The sequence below is a fragment of the Dromaius novaehollandiae genome, chromosome 4 (genome assembly GCF_036370855.1).
Source record: "Dromaius novaehollandiae isolate bDroNov1 chromosome 4, bDroNov1.hap1, whole genome shotgun sequence".
Lineage (NCBI taxonomy): Eukaryota > Metazoa > Chordata > Aves > Casuariiformes > Dromaiidae > Dromaius > Dromaius novaehollandiae.
This window is the reverse complement of record NC_088101.1, coordinates 35,570,560-35,594,777: the sequence shown is the minus strand read 5'-3', so window position 1 is coordinate 35,594,777 and position 24,218 is coordinate 35,570,560. Positions and strand designations below refer to the sequence as shown.

The following is a 24,218-nucleotide window of genomic DNA, read 5'->3' as shown; positions in this document are numbered from 1 at the left end:
GCTGAAATGTGCATACTGAATAATTTTACACTTTCCTTTCCTAACATTAAGAGCTCCTTCATTTCTTGCTGAGCTCACTTTGACTTTTGCTTCAGCCCTCTTCTGTAGAAGTTGAACTCCAGTGATCTGGTGCATTCTCAGACAAATTATTTAAATTTTATCTTGCTACTCATTAAGGTGCAGGTAAGCTATCATTTCACTGGGGAACACAGTAATTTAATTTGATTCTTGCATAAAATTTTTTAAAGCCACCACAGAGTAAATGACAGTCTGCTATTTCAGTCGTTTTACTGAAACAGACAGAATCCTTCTTTTGAGAAGATATGCATAGAAGTTTTCAGCAATTTTGCAAGAACAGATCAGGCATCATTTCAGTCCCAGAAAACAAAGCAGAGATGAGCTGGAAAGCTCAGTTTCCACTGTGGTTATCACCAACAGAGCTGTATCAATGAAGCTGAAGATTACACATGGACGAAACAATCAAAGCAATAGCAAAAAAGGTAAGACAAATATGTTCATTACCCCTTGCTATATATACACACTAACTACAGAAACTGAAATAGTAAACATCTTACAAACATTCCTCATAGCAGAATCTCTGTGAAGGTAAATTATTTTCATAAAGGGCTAGGATGTGGAGTTAAATAATGGTGCTTCTTTTGCAGAAATGTTGCTAATGGTGGCAATTTAGAAATGGCAAATAATCTTGTTTTTCATTCCTTCCAAGAAAGAGTGATGAGACTGGAACTTTCTTCTTAGCATTTTCAAAATTTTACGCCTGCCTGATTTTTCCAAAACAAACGATATCCATTCCTGCCAATCTACAGTGCCCCTTTTATGTGATCTCAGTCTTTCTTGTAAACTTTTTAGGCCAGATTTAATACTGTTATTTGTTTTACACTTGGAAATTGTGCCAGCAAGTTGCTGTCTCTTTACTTTTTTCCCCACTGGATTTTCCCACCTTTTGATTTCAGAGCCTGATTGACTGACCTTACTGATCTTTGTCTTAGACCTGTATAGGCTGTCAGTAGCAGTTTTGCATCAGAGTAGTCATGCAGGAGTCTTTTTGAAAACATGGACCTATTTTATATTATGGATTCTTTACACTGCTTCTGTACGTCCAAAGGGCTGCAGAAAATTCTGTTGCAAGAGGTGTATCACAACCAGCATAACAACTCTTCATTAGCCCCTGCTGGTCTCAGGTAGTATGTAACTTATGGGTAGGTTGTAACACGCAGATGAAAAGAGGGTTATAGTCTTTACAGCTAAAAATTAGAGCCACGCCCCTGACATGAATTAGAGAAGTGCACAGAACTTAGGAAGAGCTGCGCTGGCTCTAAGCAAAAGTCCTCCAGACCAGTATGCTGCTTCCAACAACAGCAGCCAGTCATGGATGCCAAGGAAAGTGTATGCCTCCTTGATATGCTCTCAAGTCTCCTGCAAAGAATGCAGCTAAAGCTAGTCAGATCTGGGGCTAGTATTTTCATATTTATTTCTTCTCTAGCTTCCTTGTTGTATATCAGTATAGATAAATATTTGTTCTATAATGGGTTTTTAGAATTTTAATTAGCAGTTTCTTGTACTTAAATACTTTTTTCAGCTTGCATTTCAAATCCGGACAGGCAGTGGTAAGTTCTAAACTTAATATATGCTTGTAAGTAATTAAAAAATGTAAAATGTTACATCAATGAGACCTCTTCATGATGCAATTTTCTGAATCGTATTGCTTTCTAAAAGCATATATAACCTAAGGGACATATCTTTCATTTTTTATGTTAGCTTGAGCTTTCTAAAATGTCACTACCTTGAGTAAATATCCATATTATTTTCAAACATTACAATGGAACAAATGCTGATGTTTACCCTTTTCCTGAAAACAAGTATTTCAGTATTTCATTTTATTGTGTTTTTGGTTTAATTTATTTTTGTTTCAGTTCACCAAGCTCTGTGAGAACATTTTCATCTTTCGAAGCAGCTATTTCAAAGCTGAGCAACCTAGCTGGAAAAGAAAAAACAAACTTTCTTGCTCTCTTGAATGAAAACTATGAATAAAAAATGACTGGAAAGGTTATCATTTACTAATTCTAAATACCTGGGATGATATACCATACTCTCAAGATTATTTTAGCACCAAGTCACACATCTGTAGCATTCTTCAGACCACATAGCAAAGTCAAATCCCATAGACCTCAGCTTGAGGTCAGCTGAAGGGATGATAAATATCAATATATCCTGTTGGTTTCAGTGAGATTGTGGCATTTATCCTACTCAAATGCCTAGTGTAATTTTTTTTCCCAAAGGTGCTTTCATACACTTAAGTTCTTCAGAAAATCTGATGGATGTTGAGAAAAAAGAATGTATCCATTCACTAAATCCAATCAATACTTTCTTCATTTAGGTGCAAAATCTATTACTTTGAAAAGGCTACTTTTTCTTCTATATCAGAAATATTTTAGCTACTTGTGTTTAACTCATTTAAGATAAGATTCAAATACTCTGTGCGTGCTACTTCAATTTCCATTTTTTCAGAATGAAGACTGAAACAAGTTGTAAGCAAAATATAGAACAAAGACTAGCAAGCAAGACAGTCATCATTCACAATTTCTATGATAACAAAATTGTAACAGTTAAGAATCTGAATATATAACTTACAGAATTGTTTAAGAAATATATGTACATGGTGTGTTTTTCTGGTTAGAAATATGAAGTAGTGTGTTTAATACCAAGATTTCTTTCATTTGCAAATGTTTTTAATGGTTATGCTAACTAGAAAGAATGACACTTTTTTAGAAAACAACAAGTATAAACAGAAATCAAAATTAAGGTCCATGACTCAAATCAAGTTTTTTGTTGCTGATATTTAAGTCAAGACAAAACAGGCGACTTAAATTGCTTTGAGATAAATCAGTCTGTCCCAGTTCTTGGATGCTAACATACTTTTGATACAGTATGAATACTGAGCTATTAATATAGTTACTAGTAACACCCTTTAGATTCTAGGAAGCACAGAGGATAGCTACTAGACCTTCATCTTGTTGAATCACATCATTGTTGAAAAGTCACCTTTACTGAGTGTAATACAAAGCTTGTATTAGCCTTCTCTACATTTATACATTAGTCTACATTTGACGCTGTCTTGCTCAGAGTAGGAATCAAATAGTGTACTAGTTTCTTGTAAAAAATTGTCACATATGCATGGAACATAAATTTGCATTATTGACAAGTCATTCATCTTTAACTGGATGACTAAGGCGACTACTTTGTCCTCACTATGACCCGTATATCTTGAAACCTCCTACAGTTTAATATGAGAGCTGAAATATTCATGCGTCATTTAAATTATGCAAAATAATCTACAGGCATCCATAAAAGCTCATGAATCTGAGAGACATTTTCAGTTACATGCGGGCAGGAGATGAGTGGGTTTTTTGTCCTTCAAAAAAAAAAAAAAAAAAAAAAAAAAAGGAAGACATCAAAAAGAAGCTGTTTAAAAAGTAGAACATGAGAAAAGTTTCACAAAGATTTCCTAGCAAAAAAGTCACATGAACACTTGAAGAATGAATGTGTCAATAGTGTACGTGCTCTAGACATTTCTATTATATCACTATACATCTATAATATATTCAGGTACTGTTAGATAACACCTAACTAGGATAACAAATGTTAGTAGCATAGGTTTCTTTAGCACAATACACAAGTTGAGTGTTATTGAGCATGAAATAATAAAAAAGAGAGAATGGGGAAGCTAGTATAACTGCCTGGAGGTGTATATCCTCAAGGTATCCAACTGCTGACAATTGTGTTTTCTCAAAGCTCAAGATAAATTTGAATATTGGAAAGGAGAGCTATGCTTTGTTCTGATTAGCTACAGACACTGCAAATGGTAACAGCAGGTACCCATAATAGAGTTTTTAACCAGTTTTATGCCCATGTGGAATTCAGAGCAGTGCATTATAACTCTCTAGGGTTCCCCTAGATTCTCTCCAGCTCTCAGTTTCTTACCTCTACCTGGTAAAGAAATTAAAGCAAACAGATTGATTTTAAACTGCTGGCTCCTATAGGGAGAAATTATGGTATCAGCCGAGGAATGTTTATAAAATGAATGCCTGTAGTGATGACTCAACTATTTCATATTCTCCAAATGTTTTCCACTAATCAGGGTAGGCATCCATTCACTTACAGAATAGATGAGAGAGAAATCACAGTCACACCAGTATGTGGGGTAGGTTCAGCCAATGAAGATCACCTTCTGGTTCCTGGTGCTATTTTCACAACATTTCCCTGCACCACTGAATTCATGGCATTGAGTAAAATCTCTAGAAGGTCCTGTTCATCCCCAAGCTGGTGATCAGAAGCATTTGATACTGAATTACACCATAATAACTTAGAAAGACAAGACTGAAGGTTCAAGAGTCCCCCAGTTTTGAGACAAATCATGTAAATTCAACAACTTGACGTATACTGTCCTTCAAAAATAACAAATTCCTCTCTTAACGCAAGGTCCATTGTCCCACCACTGAGCTCTAAGGCATCTTCTTGAATGGTGCTCTCTGTTGAGAACAATCCCCTATTCTCCCCCTCCCATCTTTGTTAGCACTAGCCAGCACATCCCTCTTCCCCCAGCGTATGTGCATACATTGCATGTCTGGCCAGAGGAATAAGCCAGTCGCCTTCATAAATCAGGTTTCTGAAGGTCACTGCCATGTCTCTCTTGTCCTTCAGGAGTACTAGACCCCAAATGCTTCATCATACCTTGCTAATTTTGTGAAATAACAGTTTATAATGTCTGGAAAACTTCACATTGAGAAGTTCTGGCATTTATGAAAGGGTGGGAGTGTTCCCAAGACAAAGTTGTCAAGGAAGATGTCTCCCCAAAATTGGACCAAATTTTATATCTTCACTGAGTTTTCTTCAATTTTTGAAGTAAAGTTGAAACTTTTGAACATAAAAGTTTCACAAGGGCATATATTGTGACATGCTTTTGTTTCCACCTGTTCTCTGCTGCAGAAAATGAATGCTGATTGCAGAACTAACTCACTAAAGTCTTTTTTTTAAAATCTCAAAGTTATTTGCACACACAGTCTTCATAAAGGTGCATGTGATTTTTACTCTGAAATGAACTCTCTCCATATTATACAGTATTGTTAACTCTTGTATCTTTAAATTCTCTTTTTTAGAAAGAGGCAAGCAAGTAAAAAAGAACATTTTAAGTATGTAATTTAGGACAGACAAAATCAAGCAGTTTGGTTTATGTACCAATCAAAACAGAACAGCATAATGTATCTATTTAATGATCTAAAGTCTTACAGTTTTTACAGAACTACGAGATCTATTTCGATGTTTTCAAGCAATGTTTGGGGTCTGGGATAAATATCCCTGTGTAGCCACATTCTGACTTGGCACCAGCATACTGTATATGAAAATCTCAGTACTATATTAATGGTTGTGCAGATTTGGGGAAAAAAAAATGTTGCCCATTCCTCCTAGCCATCTACGATGTGATGTGGCAAAAGTATATTTTTCTAAATTTTCTGTATGCATTTAATTGTCAGCCATGGGTCTACAGGAGCTAAGCAGAAGTCAGAAATGCCAGGCACAAGAGTTCAGTGTGAATGGAAAAAAACATACCAGGAAAATTCTGCAATTTTCCCAAAGGTGAGATTGTTTTCTTTCTTGTAATAATCTCCTAATGGTGCAAATTTCTCAATTCATAGCATATTCATGTTCCTTTTAGTTTTCAATAGCAGAGGATACTGATTAAGATTCACTCAAAGGATATGCTCTGTTAGTCATTTTCAAATTGTGGTTGAAGTTTCACTAAAAATTTTTACAAATACACAGCCAATTCTGTGTATCTGATTTTTGTCTTTTTCTTTTAGATGGATTGAATAATAGGAATTAATTTCAATGATTTTATATACTTAGCTTAGCTGAAACAAACTGTATTTGCTTTTGTTTGGAACTCATTTTTAGAAAAAGAGTTTACTTTGGCTGCATGGAATTTTTCTTTTAAAAAATCACCTTCCTTTTTGCAGGACTCAGTTTTTTGGAGAATTCATGCTTTATACTAATGCTATACTACTTTTTTGTCTTAATTAATTAAATTAAATAGTGTGTAACTCTGCAAACATACCTGACAATACATTTTAGTGAAATGATTAAACAATTTTCTTTTCTCTAAAAGACACAGAAAATTAAAAATACATATTTTCTCAGGTCACCTCATATAAGTGAGGGAGAAATCCTCTAATCACAACCTCTGAACTTTCAAGTTCAGCCAGAGAACATCACAGTAGGAATAAACAATCAGCTAATGTGTGATCTAATTTAAACTTGTGGTTTCAAATTACATGGTAAAGTATTATAGAGACTTCTTAAGATAATGGAAAATTCTGCTTGTACTTGTAGCTGTTAGAATCAGTGGAGCAAGACTCAGGGTGAAATGTATGTATGCCCCCCTTTATTTACTTTTTTTCTCATTTTTATGTTAATTTACCAGTTTATGTTAAAGATTAATTTTAGGAATAAATTCTTATTCAGAAGACTCCTTAACCACCACCTTGTTCACCGCTGCTTCAGAACATCACACACGACTGGTCAGGGGCTGGTTCAGTGCATGCAGAGGCACTGTTGAGTACATTCAGGACAAGTAGTTATTTGGGGGGCCTGAAGGTCAGTAACTTCCTTGTCTGCTTCCCCATCAAATTCGCAAGGGCCAAGTACTCAATACTCTTTGTTTACAGCCTCTTTGCTAGCATACAAGGGTACTCATGCCAAACTAGCCAATAGACAATGGCTCAAAGGCATTTTGGTTATTGAGGGCTGGTCTGATTTCTGGACAACAGACTGGGAACTTTAGTTTCCAAATTTCCAGTAGCGTCATAACTACCTGTCTGTTCTGCAGTGACTAGTATCTCCCTGAGCTATTTTGTAGCCACTGTTCTACTTGCTACCATTTCCAGAGTGTTTCCTGGTTGTTCTTAAACCATAAATAAACCCTTAGAGCATTTCAGAAAAAAATCTCTAGAAAGTTATTATTTTTGTAACATTTAACTTACAAAGCCATCTACAAATGGTCATTGAAAACAGTGTGTATAGAGATGTAGGGTTTTCCACAGATCAAGGAGAGTTTAAAAAAAAAACAAGGCAATTGATTGAAATTAAGGAATAGACAATTTACTCTTGAGAATTAGGTTTGTCATATTTATATTCTCTTTAAAATGACCAAAAATCCTGAATACCTATTACTGCCAGAAATAAATTCTGGAAGGAATTTATGCTATGACATGATTAGGGATTGGACAATATGATTTGTTCTTAAAAACCATTGATTATCTGAATACTCTTAGTTAGCCTCTGTGTAGTAGTTTCTAGGATAGTATTTTATATAAATAATCTCTTTTAAATATAAGCAAGATGACAGAACTTGAATTAGCTCAACTACGAAAGCATCATCCAGTTCAAATCTTTATTGATCAGTATAGATCTAGCGTAAAATAATATTCCTACAAAACTATTACAGAGCTCTCAATAATATAGTCCCAGAGGATGGATTCTCAGGTTTTTTTCGAATAATAGATTATTCTACTGTGATTTAACATTTTCAGCTCATCTGCATGTTTTTTTTTGTTTGTTTTAACAGCCATAGCCTACGTGTTAATGGCAATGTTGCACATATTTTTGGATCGCAAACTCTATTGAGAAGCGTGTTGTCTTTTTGTTTGTACCTGCATAACTGCATCATTCCCTATTTGTAGATAAGAAAAATGGCATAAAATGATTAATTTAAGAAATGATAAAGTACCAAACAGCACAAATGCCAGAGGAACAAAATCACACAGACTTTAAAAAACAGTAGTGGTGCAGCTGTATTTAAAAATATTCTCTAGATTTGGAAGAAAACAGACTCACTTTCAGAAGTCATGAGGCCTGTTTTAAGTTAATATGAAGGATGAATGAGGTGAAATAGCTAAGTTAGGACAGAGGCAACATTATTACGACCAAAGGGCAAAATAAGCTTGGTTATTGAGATAGTCACGTGATCCTATTTCTGCATCTTTCTAGATTAGTAATGTCGTTTTATGTTAAGAGCAATAGCGCAGATACTATCGTCGGAATAACACTGGCTGTATTTGTACTTGAAATACTTAGCATAATTTAAAAAAAAATTGCCTGTGGTACATTTGATTTTTTACAGTCCTAGAAGAGTAAATAACCTTAACTTGACTCGCATGTGCCACAGGCAATCATTGTGCAACAGCTAACATGCAGCAACTTCTCATGTGCAAGGCAGTGGCTCATGACCTGATCTGTCGTATGTTCAGCACCATCTGTGAAGCACCAGGACCTGCATTTTAGTACAAGAACATGGGCACGAGACTGAAGAGGTAGGGACAAAGGTTCAGGGAGTATAGTCTGGAGTCTGGAACGTAGTCTGGAGAGATGGAACATAATGCAGGAGATGGTAGAAGTGTAGACTAGCAGGAAGGAAATGCAGAAATGGGAGCACTATAACAAGGTGTAGTTTTGAGAGGGCCTTGTGACAAGTAGGGACATGCAGTAGTCTAGCCCACAGTACTAGCTGATACCTAAATCTGTCCAACAGGGAAAACACTGATTTCCTAAGAATGACATTTGATCTTTTAACACTATGTCCCAAGAGAATACAAACAATACAATACTATGGAATTAAATAAACAGAAGAAACAAACCTTATAAACAAGTGACCTTTTAGGCTGATGAAAAATGCTCCCTTAGCAGGCAAATTGCTACAGGTCTAGCAAAGGCTGTAAGCGTCAGGGCCGTGAGCACTGACTCCTTCTAGGAGTTTAACTGGCTGTGTTCAAGGCTGGCTGATATGAGCTGTTGTGAAGAAAGACCTGGAAAAAGCCTCAGCAAGGGCCTGCCCTTTCTTCCCTCCAGAGCTGTTTTTAAGCTGAGGCTTTCACCCTTGGCCTCCATCTGAGCTACACCGCAGCTGCCCTGCAGCCATGCCTGGCTGTGTATCCTGTTGATCTGGACCCTGACCCTGGACGGTGGATTTGACTTCCCAGCTTGACCGGAGACCTAGCCTGTCACTATGGACTTGTCTGGCTATCTGCGGGCTGTCTGACCCTGGTCACCATCACTGGACCTAACCCTAACTTCCTGGCTTGCTTTTCTGGCCTGATCCTGGACCTCATCACCACAGATTTGCTGGGCAACTGGGGCTCTAGGCTGCCCCCAGCTGCCACCCCCAAGCGTGCCCTGCTCACCACACTGGCAGCGGTGGGATGGGCCCTGGCTGGTGAGGCCCCAGCCCTGCTGGACAGGTTGTTGTGCTGTGCCCCCAACTCCCTTCCCTTAGGGAGCAGCCAGCCCTTGCTGCTCCCTCACAGTAAAAGGAAAACTCTTTGGGGATGACTAAGGTGCTTTAGAGACAATATTACCCAATTGTTCCCCATAACTGGGGAACTGTTCCCTGTAACATTTCTAACCTGAGGTGCGCTAAAGTTTTAGCATTTTCATGAGGTTGTTGGGTTTTGATGAATCTAATAATGAATTTTATTGCTCCAGGAGTACAACTTAATACAATTACAATGAACAAGAAATGATAGTTGCTGATACAGTAAGCACCAGTCAATCAACGTGGGAATAATTTTACCATTTAGCCGAATGATTATTTCCGTATCTTACAAGGGTGGAGAGAGACTATTAATCTCAACATCTGATAGCGATCTGGGTGTGTGATCTAGCTATGCTACATTCTTCACATGTCCCATAAAGCTTCTGCTTGCTACTCTGATCCTCCCAAGTCCCCAAGGGCTACAGTGGTGGGATTTGAGTTTCAAATTTTTCTCCATAATCATGAGGGCTATATTTCTTCCTGCTTTTAATGTAATCACTTCCTGCTCTGATGTAATCACTCTGGAAACTTTCATAAAGTCATATGAAGCTTTTGGGTAATCAACAATTAACTCTCAGTTTTGAGCTGATTAATTGTTTCTTTGGCTTCTGGGGGAAAAAAAAAAAGGTAAGCCAGTGAAAAGATGAGCTATAGTTTCAAGAATGAGCAATTACACATTTTGAATTGAAGAGGCTTTGAGGTAAACAGCAAAACGATCAAAATTCATTATTAAAAAAGTTCACCTCATCTAAAGCAACTACCGTAACAAGCATGAAGGCCATTCAGCCCATTCCTATCTGGCTTTTCTTTTCCTGTCTGCGTATTTAGGCAGAGGCGCAGCATGTTGGTGGGGCAGGCCCAGAGGGGCGGTGCTGTGGGGGCACCATGGTGCCTGCCTGGCATCTGCCTCAAAGACCTACAGCAGCCGTTACATGTGCAGTGGCCCACAAGCATGGTGGTCTGTTTTTGGTTGGTATCCACTGGTGTGCTGAGGTGGTTAGTTGATAGGCAGATCTGGGTCACCTCACAACCCTGCTCCTCAGACTTGGTTGGCAGAGCTGGCACCAGTCCCCCCAGTGGAGCCACTGGTGGGGCATGGCTCTGTCCTGGGATGGTGCGTACTGGCCTCCTGACATGGCAGTGTACCACCGTGGCAGCTCTTTGCTTGTCGCTGTGGGACAGGCAGCGTTTGGAAGTGGGAGAATCCCACCTCAGGCTGCCACTGGTTCCTTGCCGACAGGCGCCTGCTGCTCAGGAAATGAGCCTGCCCAGGAAAGGGGAGGGCTGGCCTCCCAGTAGATAAGCTGCGCACAAGCCTGTGGAGGTACACAGTGCTGCATCCCAGCACCTTTGACAATCATCTGGACATGCTCCATGCTGGGGACGCGACCAGCAGAAACATCCAGAAAGTGTGTTGGGGAACTCTTCAGAGCACTACAGAGCCTGGGCACTTCCAGGGTTTTCCTCCTGTCTTAAACACCCTTGAGGGGAGGTTATGGCCGCAAAAGTAGCGCACAAGGTCAGCTATAGACATAGACAGTCAGTCCAGGCAAGAGGGAAGGGCTGCTAGAGCACACTGTGCCACAAATAAACTGTGAAAAATACGTATGTGAAAAATCCCAGACTTAAGGCCATTTATTATGTAATTCTGGTATAAGTGAACAACAGGAAGTAGAAAAAACACAGGAGAAACGATAAGAAACTAGTGATCTCATCTAAAATACTGGAAATGTTTTCAAGCCTTAAATTTGCTGCATTACCTGGTATTCTTGTTAGGCCATAAAAATAACATATAAAGCTTTGCTGAGCCTTCATAAAACTTCATGTAGTTTAAATGACACTTACTTGATTTTCCAGCCTGCTCCATGCTCCAGCAGAGTTTCGTTGTGGCAGTACTGTCCTCTGCATCCTGTCTGCTGGAACATTACTCAGAACAGAAGCATAGAATCTGGATCAGGAAAGTGCATTGTGGGACCTAGTGGTGGAAAAATAAGTATATTTTATGTTGTAATAAAGTTCTGGGTGCCTCTCAGCCCAACTATTAAGAGCTTTCAAAACAGAAAGTTGCTGAAATTTTACAATTTACTTTTGCAACACTTCAGATCTTCTAAATGGATGAAAAAACACAAGAGATTTTTTAAAAGGGTTTGTTTATCTACTACATATCATACATACTACATATCAGAAACTCACCTTACACTGTCATCTTTGAATGCTGCAATAGGGTGGGTGGGGGGCAGGTCCCCTGGAAAATGTGTATTGTCACTAAAGGATATTTTTTGTGACTTCTGCTGACAACCAGAAGAGAGGTTGTAGCCAAGTTAGATGAGGGGAGTGTTAGTGTCATTACCATCAGTATAATTCTGTGTTTTTGTGAAGGAAGAGCTCTCCTAATTATCACAACACAGCGTGACATTACTTTTGATACTTGCCCTCTATGTAGACACAGTACCATGCAGATATGCAATTTTACTTTTGTTCCTCTCTGTTTCATGAAGTAAGTTAGAAGAGAATAAAAGAGGTAAACCACATAGAAGCAAGGTCAGGCCAGCAAGCAATCTACTACAACACCTTCATTTAAGCAGTGTTTTCATAGTAGGGATCATAGCAGCTGTCTGGCCAGCTCTGTAATACCTCTTTTCTTTATTTTTAAATTATGTTTTTGCAGCTAAAACAATAAAAACTGACCAGAACCTTTCCCTTTTCTTTCAGAACCTGCTTTTTCCTAGATTCATTTTTCAGCTCTTTTAAGTGTTTGGGTTGGAGAAACAAGCCATTTTTTAATTTGTTTAAACAATTAACATGGTATTCATAGCAAGACCTAAAAGTTATAAAGCAGAAAGAATGACGACACTTTGACAGAATAGTCTATTTGGATGTTAATATTTGTATTTTTGATAAAAGTTGTCCCAAGACCATCTGCAAGAAAATAAGTTTGTAAAGCTACTTTTATATATACTTTTTTCTGTATTGCACAAATGGCCCATGAACTAGCAAAGTCTGGTTTTCTGCACATTTGTCCCATGACTGAACTTGGTGCACAAGGAAGTTGAAGACTGATTTATGCTTTTCCCAAATGGGTACTTACAGGACAGGGTGATGGGGAAGGCTCTTAAACTCCCCTTGTGTAAACAGGACTGCCAGGGGCCATCTGAAGTGCCTGTATGCTTACACATGCAGCCTTGGGAAACAAACAGGAGGACCTGGAAGAGCACGCATAGCCACAGAGCTAAAGCCCCACTGGGGTTAAAGAGATGCGGTAGGATATCTCACATCACTGGAGAGCTGCGATGGATTGACACAGGCTCTTAAGGGAGGACAGGCAGAGAAGACAAGGAGGGCACAGTGCATTCTGTGGTATACAATTGGTGCCAGGCCTGCTGAAAGCTGATGGGTCAGGATCAGGGGGAGCCCAACAAGAGGGACACAGAGGTGAGAGTCTCCTAACGGCTGCCTGATTAAGAAGAGGAAGTGGACGAAGCCATCTTTAAACAACTAGAAGAAGTCTCCTGATGACAGATCTGGTCCTCATGGAGGACTTAAACTACCCTGACATCTGATGAAAGGTCAACATGGAGGGCACAAAGAATCCAGTGGATTTCTGGAGTGGTGCTCCCGAGGGGCTGATACTGAAGCCAGTACTGTTTAACATCTTCATCTGGACAATCATCACCTTGACAATGGAACGGGATGAACCCTCATTAAGTTCAGAGGTGACACCAAACTGGAGGAAGCAGTTGATATGCTAGAGGGCAGGGCTGCTATTCAGACGCACTTCAACTAGTTGGAGGATTGTCCTGGACAGGAACAGCATGAAGTTCAAAAAAGACATAAGTGAAGTCCTGCATCTGAGATGGAATAATCCCATGCAGCAGTACAGGCTGGAGACTAATTGGCTAGGTAGAAGCCTTGCAAAAAAGGACTTAGGAGTACACAGCAAGCTGCATGAGAGTTAGCAGTGCATGTTGCAACAATTAAGGCTAACTAAGTGTAGCCAGCAGGTAATTATTTCCCTCTAACCAGCACTTATGAGGCTGCATCTGGAAGGCTGTGTCCAGTTTTGACTGCAGTACATGAGAGATACTGACAAACTCGAAAGTCTGGCAGAGGGATACTAAAATGGTTCAGCTGCTGAACATAAAGAGGGGAGGCTGACAGACCTGGGTTTGTGCAGCCTGGAGAAGAGGAGGCAAAGAGAGGATCCAGTTGCCTTCTCCCACTCATTACAGAGAGGTTACAGAGAAGATAGAGCTGGACTTTTCCCAGAAGTGCACATTGAAAGGACAAGAGGCAACAGTCCAAGTTGCCTCCTGGACAAGGAAAGGGAAATTCTAACTGGATATGAGGAAAAAATTTCACAGTGAGGGCAGTTATGCAGTGGAAGAGGCTGCCCAGAGAAACTGTGGAATCTCCATCCTTAGAGGTATTCAAAAATCAACCAAACAAGGCCCTGAGCAACCTGCTCTAATGTTCAAGTTAGCCCTGCTTTAAGCAGGAGGCTGGGACAGATAGCTTCTAGATGCCTCCTCCAATGTAAATTATTCTATGAAATTAGGACTTAACTTAAAAAATTATGTGGTGGGGGAGGGAGGCAGAGATACGCAAACATGCACAGATGTGTGATCACATGAGCATTATTTTCTTAGGAAATTAGATTAAACACGGATAATTTCAAAGATACTGGCTGTGGACCCAATCCTATTTCTGTACATGTAATGGAGCTATTGCCTATGGTTTTGTTAGGGTCTTCTGCAGCTGGGTGTCAAAGAACAAGACCCAGTTTCAGTTGTTTTTAATTTGATCAAGCTTAAATTATTAGAGTTGAAATTTCCTATGCTGAATGACTTCTTCAGGCTAGTGATTTTGTTTTAAGTCATGCCAAGAGTAGTTCAGTCATTTCCAAAAACAAATGAGTAGAAATATGCATTTTTTTCCTCATACTAAAGAAAACGTTTATAATCATTTAATTAAAACTGTGCTTTTTAGTAATGTCTTCAAATTTGGCAGCGTAGAAAATCTGCACAAACTTTGCCAAGTCATGAGTGTCTTAGTTTACATAACTGCAGAAGAGATTTGTTGGCACTGAGTATTTGATCTCCAGCAGTCTATTCACAATGAACATACTCCATTTCAGAGCTTCATAGGCAAGCAGAGCTTTTCATATTAAAAAATGCCTTCTGCAGGGAAGTGTGGTGAAGGCAGTGGAACAGAAATCAGTGGTATTGCTAGTACGTAGCAGTGGAATTTGAGTAACATGACTGAACAGTAGACATGGTAAAGAATTAAGACAGGATGGAGACGAAAGGAAGGAGAAAGGGTTCGTGGTAACAGAAGTGGAAGAATTTATGAACACTAAAGCATACTCTTCTCCAGAACTTGAAATTGAATCCCATGCTCAGTGCCTTCCCATGAAAACATAATTTTAAAAAAGCATTAAATCTTTAATCACAGTATGGCATAACTATTTCTTTTTTCCCTCACAGGATTTCTGAACAGAATGGATTCTGTTTAGTGAATGGGCCAAACTACTGAAAGGGACCAATGTCCTTGCTTGAAGAAGGAATGTGTGTAGAGAAAAGGCAGAAGATTACAGAAAGAGAAGCATAGGTTTGATGATAAAAGCAACTGAGGAACACAGGCCTGCTCTTGCCTTCATCTCACCATCTCCATGTGATCTGGGCAAGTTCCTTAAACCAGATTTTTCACAAGTGATGAGAATTTTCTGAGTACCCTCCTACAAGAAATCTTGACTATAAGCTGCTTTATACATATACCTTAGGATAAGATGCCTCATGTTCCCCAAGCATATATTTCTTATCCTTATAGTCAGCTTGTTCAGATGCATGTATTTTCAGTGCAGATGGCTAAAGTCTGGAGAAATGAATGCCATCTGCAGAGCTTGATTCAGAAAAACACGGAGCTCTCAGCTGCGACAGGAAGCACTGGAGGCTAACAGTGAATGTAGACACTTATAGGAAATGTTAAACAATCTCTTTAACAAAAATCCATTTCCAGGTATCATGTCCTGGATCCTAAATTTTTTAGGTTCTTTCAATCTTTTTTCATTTGTAAAATCAAGTTCCTGTCTCCTTATCCTTCAGCACTGTTGAGAAAATGAACTAATTCATGTTCAAGAAGCAACAGAATACTATACTGCTGAGTGCCATAGAAGGAGGACAAAAAAAGATGAAATTAATTATTCTAGATTTAGAGCATGGTGCAAGGAATGTGCACCAAATCAGACATGGAACCATACAGACGAAGAGTACACGAAATACAGACTATCTGCTTTTCTTATATATACATTCTAGACAGAGTACAATTACATTTCTTGTGCTCATGAAACTACTTACTACTTTATAAGATACAGCTGAATTAAGGCAACAGAATCTTTATTTTTAATTAATTTTTTTTTGTTTTGAAATTAAAGAAGTGGAAGAAAACCACAATCAGACAGGCAGCATCTAAACTCCCATGTGTTTGACTTGGGCCATCACCAGTGTCCATTTTTGATATCACAGGGCCAGTTGGACACTTGGAATCCCTACTTTGAGCACATTAAATAATGTAATTCCAATTCAACTTTCAAATGGAAATCTTTCCATCCTATCCTTTCTGCTGCACACCAGTGATCTACGCTGCACAGAGCTGTCCCAAGTACAAGTAATTGTGTTCACTCTAGTATCAGAACTAATCTAGCCTCAGGAATGCAAAACATCACCTGATCTATTTACCGTGCCAAGAAGCAGCATAAAGAAAAACTCCACCTAACAACTATATGTTTATCAAAGTACACTAGCAGGGATACAAAACCTATTTTTTACTTTCTGCCGCAGGCTACAATAGATTAGTTGGTAAGAGTTTACTGTGACTCTATTCCTGTGTTCTTAAACACACATTATAAGCTCTCAGTTGTGACAAGTATGCAGATGTCTATTGTTTTAAAATACTTTGGTACAGTCTAATATGACATTCAGATTGAGGCTACATGACTCAGGAGAGAGCCTATATGGATTATACAAACAGATATAATTAGTCATTTTTTGAATTAGTCTGTTTTGTGTTGATACCATTTTGTCTAATAAGCAGGTTGATGGCAGCAACCAGCTGCAGCTTTCAGATTTCAGGCAGCACTGTTTTCCATATTCCTGCAGTACCTCTCCCTTCATCCTGAAAGGGCAGACAAGGTTCCTACTTTCCCTCTCAGGAAGACAGACAGTGACACTTCGTCAGTGGATGGAGATACATGAAGGTACCATTTGTACAGGTGCCACAACTCTTAATCAGCCAATGCTGCATCAAAGGAGAGCATTGAGTTCTTGCCTAATTTCCCATCATGCTGGATACCGAATTGATAATATGTAAACAATAGTGAACAACATATTAACAGTTAATTTGATATTTGAGATATGTGGAATAAAAGCCTGTCAGTGTTTTTATTCCTTTACATAAAACGGCTCTTCTACTGGTCCAGTTCTTTGCAAGATCATCCATTTTCTCAATATCTGTATTACCATATTTTGTATCTGCACATATAGGATTTGTGGGAGATGGTGACCTGATACCTTCAATAAGCTCAAATCCTTTTTCCACAGGGACAAAAAGCTTCTCCATGCTGTCCTGATTTATTGCTTAAACTCTAGGGAAGAAAATTACTGAGTACACGACATTCTCAGCCTTCTGGCAAAGACTGCAGCCAGAGAAAGGTGAAGTGGGAACCATTTTTTTACCAGCTGTTTAGAATATGATCCCTCTATTCAAAAATAAATTACAGCCTGTAAATTCACTTCATTTGTGTTTTTATTTATAAAAAGGCATCCTAAAACATATGATAGATACTAGTCATGGAAGGGTTGGTTTAACAGCTTTAGTAATATTGTAAGACTTTAAACTGCCATGGTGTCAACTCTTCCTGCAAGTCTGCAGGCTTTTAAACACAGTTTCTCACTGGGGGGGAAAAAAACAGCCATTCTTTGTTAAACAATTTTTGAGCATTGGCACTAGAGTTAATTGTTAAACTATTAAACTATAAATTGCAGCCGCAATGGCAACAATCTCTGAGTGATAACCTTCTGCTGCCATTAAAGACCTACCACATCTGTTGTAGCATGAAACACTGTAAGATGGTTTGTAATGATACATATATCTTATTACCTGCTGATTATAGCCTATTGGTAACAACAACAGTTTAATTATATAGTCCATCTCCTGCTGGCAAATGACTGGCTTCCAAATATTTCTGCTGCTCTTCACCAATTTCTTAGCAAAAAAAAAAAAAAGAATTAATCTCCTGATTTTACATTATTACATTGAGTTGTGCCTGGAAGACAGCTTTTATTAGGTGCTGAGATGCAACACTGTGTTGTCATCATCATATGAAAATCCAGCTTTATCTCCTCATGAATCCTGATGGATTGTGGAGAACAGACCCTAGAGTGCTAATCAGCTAAACGACACAGAGGGAATCCTAGCCTAGACCATACAAATACCTCTCATGGAGACTAGTAAAAAATTATGTCAAAGGTGGCACTCAGCCCTGGCCAATGGGATCTCTGCTTACACTGATACAGTACAGACAGCTTGGATGAAATGATGTCTTTCTACTATATTCCTTCCTTCAGATTTACTCTGCATGGGCTCATAGCATCAGTCTTGGGAACAGAACTGGCCCAACAAGAACAGAGGAGAGTTCAGCACCCAGGAAGTTTGGAGATGGGCACCAGAGACTCAGGTTCATTGTTCAGCACCAAAAGGATGAGAAGGTAAGTTGTTCTGGGACTAGTGATACGGAATTGGAAGTCCTCTTGTCTATGAAAGAGTATTAATCTGTCTGTTTAGGTACTGGGAACGTGAAACATAGTCCTATCCCTTTGAACTCCTGCTCAAAAAGGGAGGACAGATGTCTTACAATGAGGACCATTAATAGTTCTTTCTACCAAAGTTTGGTCTCTGCAGAAACAGATTTGTCAGCTTGTTTGTGAGTACAGCATTTATTCCTGGAGTGAACTCCTCTGCTATCGAAGTCTGAAGAATAGGAATAAAAAATTTGGGTTGAGTGAGAAGAAAGGATGTCTCTGAATTTGGGAACTACTTATAAAAAATAAGATGTTGCTTCATACACATTTCTCTGGGTAACCCTAAACTGCATACAATCCACTAAGGCTTGTCTATTGAGAGCTGAGAGATATGTCTAGATTTGAAACAATATCTTCGATTTCCATTTTCACCAAGTGTATCTTACCCTGTCATGATGGCCAGTGTTTTCTCCATCATCAATGTGATGCATCTATTGCACTGATATTAGCTGTTATTAAACAACTTGTTAAAATGAGGTATCTTTATAGATACCATATCATATGTCTACAAAAGAAAAATAACTAGGTTTGTCTTATCAAAATTAGAAGACTCAGAATTTAACTGCTCCTAAGTGTAATTCCAATCTGTCCTGAAAGACTGATAGATGAAACATTGTTGTTACTAAGAAAGGAACCTCAAGAACTGATATCATCTACTAAAATAAACTATTTTGAGATCCTGCAACAAACTAAGACATGCAACAGTTCATGGCTAAAAGGTTGTATTAAGAATAAAAACAATTGTGCTGCACCCTCCTGGCATTTGCGTAGCGTAAATAACTTTGTTCAAACAGCTGAGATCCCAAGATGAGGGTGGGCTGCTGTGCTTTACTGGCTCCCTGCAATGAAGTGATTCTTCGTTCTTCAGAACAGATGTAGCATTATTTTATTCATACTACCCAACTGCTCCACCTCACCATGTATCTCTGTCCCCTGTAATCCCTCTCTATATTCAGTGAAGGTCTCAGATGCCTCGGCATGGATCTGACTCTTTGTATAGTGTATTTCCTGGAAAATTAAAAACATTCCTAAAAGCAACAGGCTATAATGTTATGCTCTGAAGAATTGGCAAGGCTGAATGTTATTGTTAAAGTTTGCAGAGATAAAATGACTGTGACAGGCTATAAAATCATAGTACATGTTCTTAAACTTTAGAACAGTCTAGCAGGCTCCCAATGAATGAAACTGAGTCCTCCGTTGCTATATAAAGAACATTTTTTTATAATAAACTGATTTATAATTAAGTATCTCCTTCCAAGATAAAATAACTAAGTGATGCCTTTCCATTTGTCTAGCACATGTCAAATAAATTGGCAGCTGTTAGTAGAAATAAACATATTCCTAATGGGCAAAGCAATTGCCATGCTATTGATTATTTGGAAAGTATAGCAAAATGTACTCTAGTAATTATAATCAGGAATCTCAAAGTCATGTTTATACTTCTACAATATCAGACCATTTTTTAATAAGAAGTGTACCTGCTGTATACAGAAGGAATCACACAGATAGGGTTTGCACACAGTAAGGGGAATTTTCTGTTCTTAGTAGATTTTACTGAGGTAACTTTGCAGATCTTAACAATACAATCCTTTATAAATTCCTCTCCCACACATCCTTTGCCTCCTACCTATTAGGTGAAAAGTGGTATTTTTTTAACAGCAGACACATAAATGCAATTGCTTAGTTGGTTTACTGACCAGCTAATACCTCCCTATCAGCTACTGTATCTGCGTACCCCCATTTCCAGTAGGACTGCACTTGACTGCAGATTTTGAGTTCCCTTTCTGCATTAAACTGTTCTTTCAAGTGTACGCATTAAGATGGCTAATAACTTTACTCTCAGCCTTTTTTCTCTGTCCTTACTATGCTAGTGGGCTCACAGCAGTATATTTGTTTTCTCCTTATATTTGTTTTGTGCATTTTTTTAGAAAACAGTGACGAATTTTCAGTGGCCAACACCAATTTCCCATATTGGCTGATGTCTCTCACACAGTGGAAACAGAGCAACAGGTGCCAGGTGAAAGGTTATATATCAAAACTATTAAACTATTACCCTTTATGTTTTAAACAAATCTTACCAGACAATTTTAAAAGACATTAAATAATTGGAAGCTAAGCAATATAAGTTCCCTCATCTTTTCAAAAAAAGAAAGAAAGAAAAGCAAGAGGGTGTTTAAAATACTCACAAGTCTCGGGAAAGCTGTGTAGGAAGCTGACACAGAAGTTAGGATAAAGTCTGCACCAGTGACAGCAGCAAACGCTCCTCCCCCTCCTCCATTCTCTTTTACTTTCAGTTGTGATATAATAATTAAAGACTACGTTTGCACCTAATACACTGTGGAAATTACTCTCACCACAAACAGCAGAGGGGAGGGATTTCCCCCTTCTATTTCTGTGCAATTTTCAACGAAAAAGAAAAAAGAAAAGTGGGGAAAGGCGTATGTCTCTGATTGAGAAGGAAGGCAAGTGATTGAAAAACACTAAAGGCAGCTGCTTGTAGACTTGAGCAGTCACATTTACGCATACTGCCTCTTACCATTCCCTAAAGGGAAGGAAATGTACAGTTTGTGCCTTTGTCTCTCCACAGTCCCCGCCCCCTTTGTAGCTAAAGTGTATCTTCCCAACCAAAGGTCATAGGAGTTGTTTACTTGGAAAGCAAATAATGCTATTTTATGCTGTCATTCCTCTGCTTCTCTGTAACCCAAATAGTATTTGACTGGGGCAGCCACCCGAGGAGGAGAAGAGAAGTTGCCTTTTGAGGCAACATAAAGAAGGAAGAGTAGGACCATCGAAAAGGGTTGGCAGGGCAGAAAAGAGCTTCCCTGAAGAGGATGGCATATAGCTTGCTGTGAGATGACAGGGCAGAGAGGTGGCATGGGCACAAGTGATATCAGAAGAATATCCTTATAAAGAAGCTGAAAAAATATCCTGCAGCTTGCACTGAACTCAAACATCATGGATTTTAGCCATGAGATAAGTGTGGGTTTAGTGCCTATGATATGCACAGGGCATGGCAGCTCTAACCTTGAAGTCCTGCATTGACACCTCACAATAAAAAACCTTCCTACCTTGAGCTAAACTTAAATTAGTGGCCAGAAGATGAGGCTCAGCAGCTCCAGGCATCATCACTTATGATGCACTCGAGAGGCAACTGTGAATATGGTACCTCCTATCTGTGCAATCTTTTTTTTGTCCTCTTCTGCATTATTCTGGGTGCTGGTTATTATTCTGTGCGTGTGCGTTTGTCATTCTCTCTGAGGTGGTAAGGATACTCTGTGGCTAGATAAGAGGATTTGAGCAATGGACATACCTCCTAACTAAAGAACAGAGGAGCTTCTCCTAGAGTTGTGCATTTCCTTCCTGTTTCTCACTGAAATAACATTTTTAAAAACACTGTGAAACCTGGGGAACAATGCCAGTTGGTTCCCTGAGTTGAGATATTCTAGTACAGACAAATTCAGGAAATATACTTAAGGATCTAAATAGAATTTCTTTGTCTTGAACAGCAGTTATATAAAATAGAGAAACAGGGACTAGAATTGTGTTTCCAGGGTCTAATTTTGGAAGGCTGCACGATGAATTCACTTACTTGAGGCAGCTTACTGTTCAGAGAGGTGGTCACTTAATTTTGGTGTCCACATGCACTGCTGTATTCTGAGGTTAGACACTGGGGTCTAGTGTCTGTTCTACAGAGAAGGTACTCATGTGAAATGCAGGGACCTTGATTAGCTCTTGTACAGGATCTGGTTCTGAGTCACGACCACTGCAAAGAACCTTACAACCATTTAATACAAGACATAAATGCAGAACTCACAGTTTCATGCTCTTTGTGGTTCTCCCACACTACTCTGTACCTGTGTCTCCAGAGGAGAAGCTCCACACACTTCTGGTCTGTCTCAGTAGAGGGAGTTAGTATTTCTTTAAAAGCAGTTGTGCAGACATGGGAGGTTAAGTAAGTCCGCCTGAGCTGGCAGCTGATAGAAATATGAGCAAGACTTGAAAGAGAAACTGAAAGTACAAAATTGACACCTGATGACTGATAGCTGGAATTCTTGCAGTAGCAAAGTGCAGAACTGCAAGTGAAAAGGGGGTACCAGCACTGCAGAAAAAAAAAAAAAATCAGCCTAGATAAATATTTAAACATAAGGAACATATTTATTTATTAACTGTCTTGTAATTAAAGAAGCTTCTTCTAAAACAAGAGTACTCATAAACACTTCTTTCAGTTTATTCTGGCATTTTCCAAGAATGACAGTAAGTAATTCCAAGTATGTGTGTGTATGCACGTGTGTGTGTATATATTTGGACTTTAGATCCTAAAGTCTATCATATTTTGTCAGTGTTTAAAATTGAAAGAAAATAGATGGTTTCCCATTTTTCTTTGCTTTTTGGTGTTTTATCTTTGCTATACTATAATATGTCCGAATGTACTCAACTAGAAAAAAGTTATAAACAGCAAAAAACAAGCAAGAAAGCATTAGGTATGTGCAAATTATATTTTATGGGAAAAGGGGAAAAAAGCTCCCACATTTTAATACTTTTAAAAATCACTTTCCAAACAGTTTTCTTTGAATACTGCAAAATGGAAACATTATATATGTATTTTTTTCTTTTTTTGTCTGGCTTTGCTTTTTTTAAAGACTATGTTTTGCTAGTATTTCTGAAGTTAAAATATATTCTTTTTCTAGCTTAATTTAAAAACTGTTCTTAAACTGTTCATGATACAGTAGTTGTATATAAAAATGATGCAGATGTCAGTATGTGTTATGTTACGATAGGTTGGCAATACCACCTGCACTCCCTAAACATTTAATTTTCGTTCATTTTCTTAATTACACAAGAATGTGCTTCCTAATTACACAGTGCTTCCTAATTACACAAGGGACGTTTTATAGTCATCTAAACACTACTAGCCATAGCAAGGTATTTATTTATAAGATAAATTATTCTCATACTCTCCTTTGAGCAAAATATCCCTTTCTAATTTATGCAAGTCTCATTTATAGTGGACACAGACTATTTGGCAAGATATTGGCAATTACTCTCACTAATGAGCTACTAAATTGTAATTTAGTATTATAAGTGCAGTGACAAAGAACGTGAATAACTTAAAACATGCAAACAGTAAAGTGAAAATAGATGTATGAATGCAATTTTGAAAATAAAAAAGGATAACTGAAAATTCAAACATGAGCATCCTGATTGGAAATAACGTCACCCAAATTGTGTGGCTGCGCTACGGCCAACAACAGGTTTGATTTTGTTGTACTCTTAAAAAAATTTGCCTCTAGTCATATGAAATGATTTCCTCTGAAATTCCTGTTAGTTCTGTCACTAAGCACCAGGGGAGCAGAACAAAGCCCCAGGTATTCCTACAGGAGCAAAAGTGAGGAAAAGGGAGATAGAAGGCTCTTCTAGAGCAATGTGATCTGTGTGATTACACAGAAATGCTGGATGTTCTGAAGGCAGTCTTGAAAAAAGCAGCGGCAGTTCTTTGAAAACCAGATCACCTCAGTGAGGTTCCCAAGCGACTCAAGACACAGCTTTTTTTGATAAATTTTCAAATTACTAAAGATAACTCTAGGCCATTCTTTTCTCGTGTACTAACTGAGTATCAGCTCTTTTCAAAAACCATTCTTGAAATGGAGGCCTTCTCTGATAAGATGCCTTCAGAACTCCTAGCTGTTCTCTACAAGTAAAAGCATAATGATATGGATTTTTTTAAACAAAATTGCAGAATTTTTTGAGTACCTGAAATCCGATGTGCTGGCAGATGCATAGGATAGTATTTGCAATTTGAATATTGTCTCTTCCTGAGAAGTATTCATTTATTTATTTCTTATAGTATTCCTGCTTTATTCGAGAAGTTTTCTGCAGAGTGAACTACTACACCCTCCGTTGTCAATGCCATGAATTACTGCATACGGAAGTGGAAAAACTGCTGTTTTCTTCCTCCAGGTGAAAGAGTCGATATAAAG

At 38.5% G+C, this 24,218-nt stretch overlaps 1 protein-coding gene and 1 long non-coding RNA gene across 11 annotated transcripts in view; one reads left to right on the top strand and one right to left on the bottom strand.

Annotated features, from left to right (window-relative positions):
- Positions 1 to 22,213, bottom strand: part of IL15 (interleukin 15) — a 34,847-nt gene extending 12,634 nt beyond the window's left edge. For 3 of the 10 annotated variants that reach the window (XM_064510741.1, XM_064510745.1, XM_064510747.1), the window contains exons 1-2: positions 22,095 to 22,213; positions 11,231 to 11,360 (exon numbers count right to left, since the gene is read on the bottom strand). In XM_064510741.1, coding sequence (XP_064366811.1) covers positions 11,231 to 11,252 — 22 coding nt within the window. In that variant the 5' untranslated portion in view covers positions 11,253 to 11,360; positions 22,095 to 22,213. Of the gene's footprint in view, positions 1 to 11,230; positions 11,361 to 20,426; positions 20,727 to 22,054 lie in introns of those variants that run through there. The other 7 variants (XM_064510748.1, XM_064510746.1, XM_064510742.1 and 4 more) reach the window with 7 other exon arrangements.
- Positions 28 to 15,394, top strand: LOC135328201 (uncharacterized). The gene is made up of 3 exons (XR_010388966.1): positions 28 to 500; positions 5,553 to 5,655; positions 14,869 to 15,394. It is a non-coding gene; the product is annotated as an uncharacterized LOC135328201 (long non-coding RNA).
- Positions 22,214 to 24,218: the final 2,005 nt, after the last annotated feature.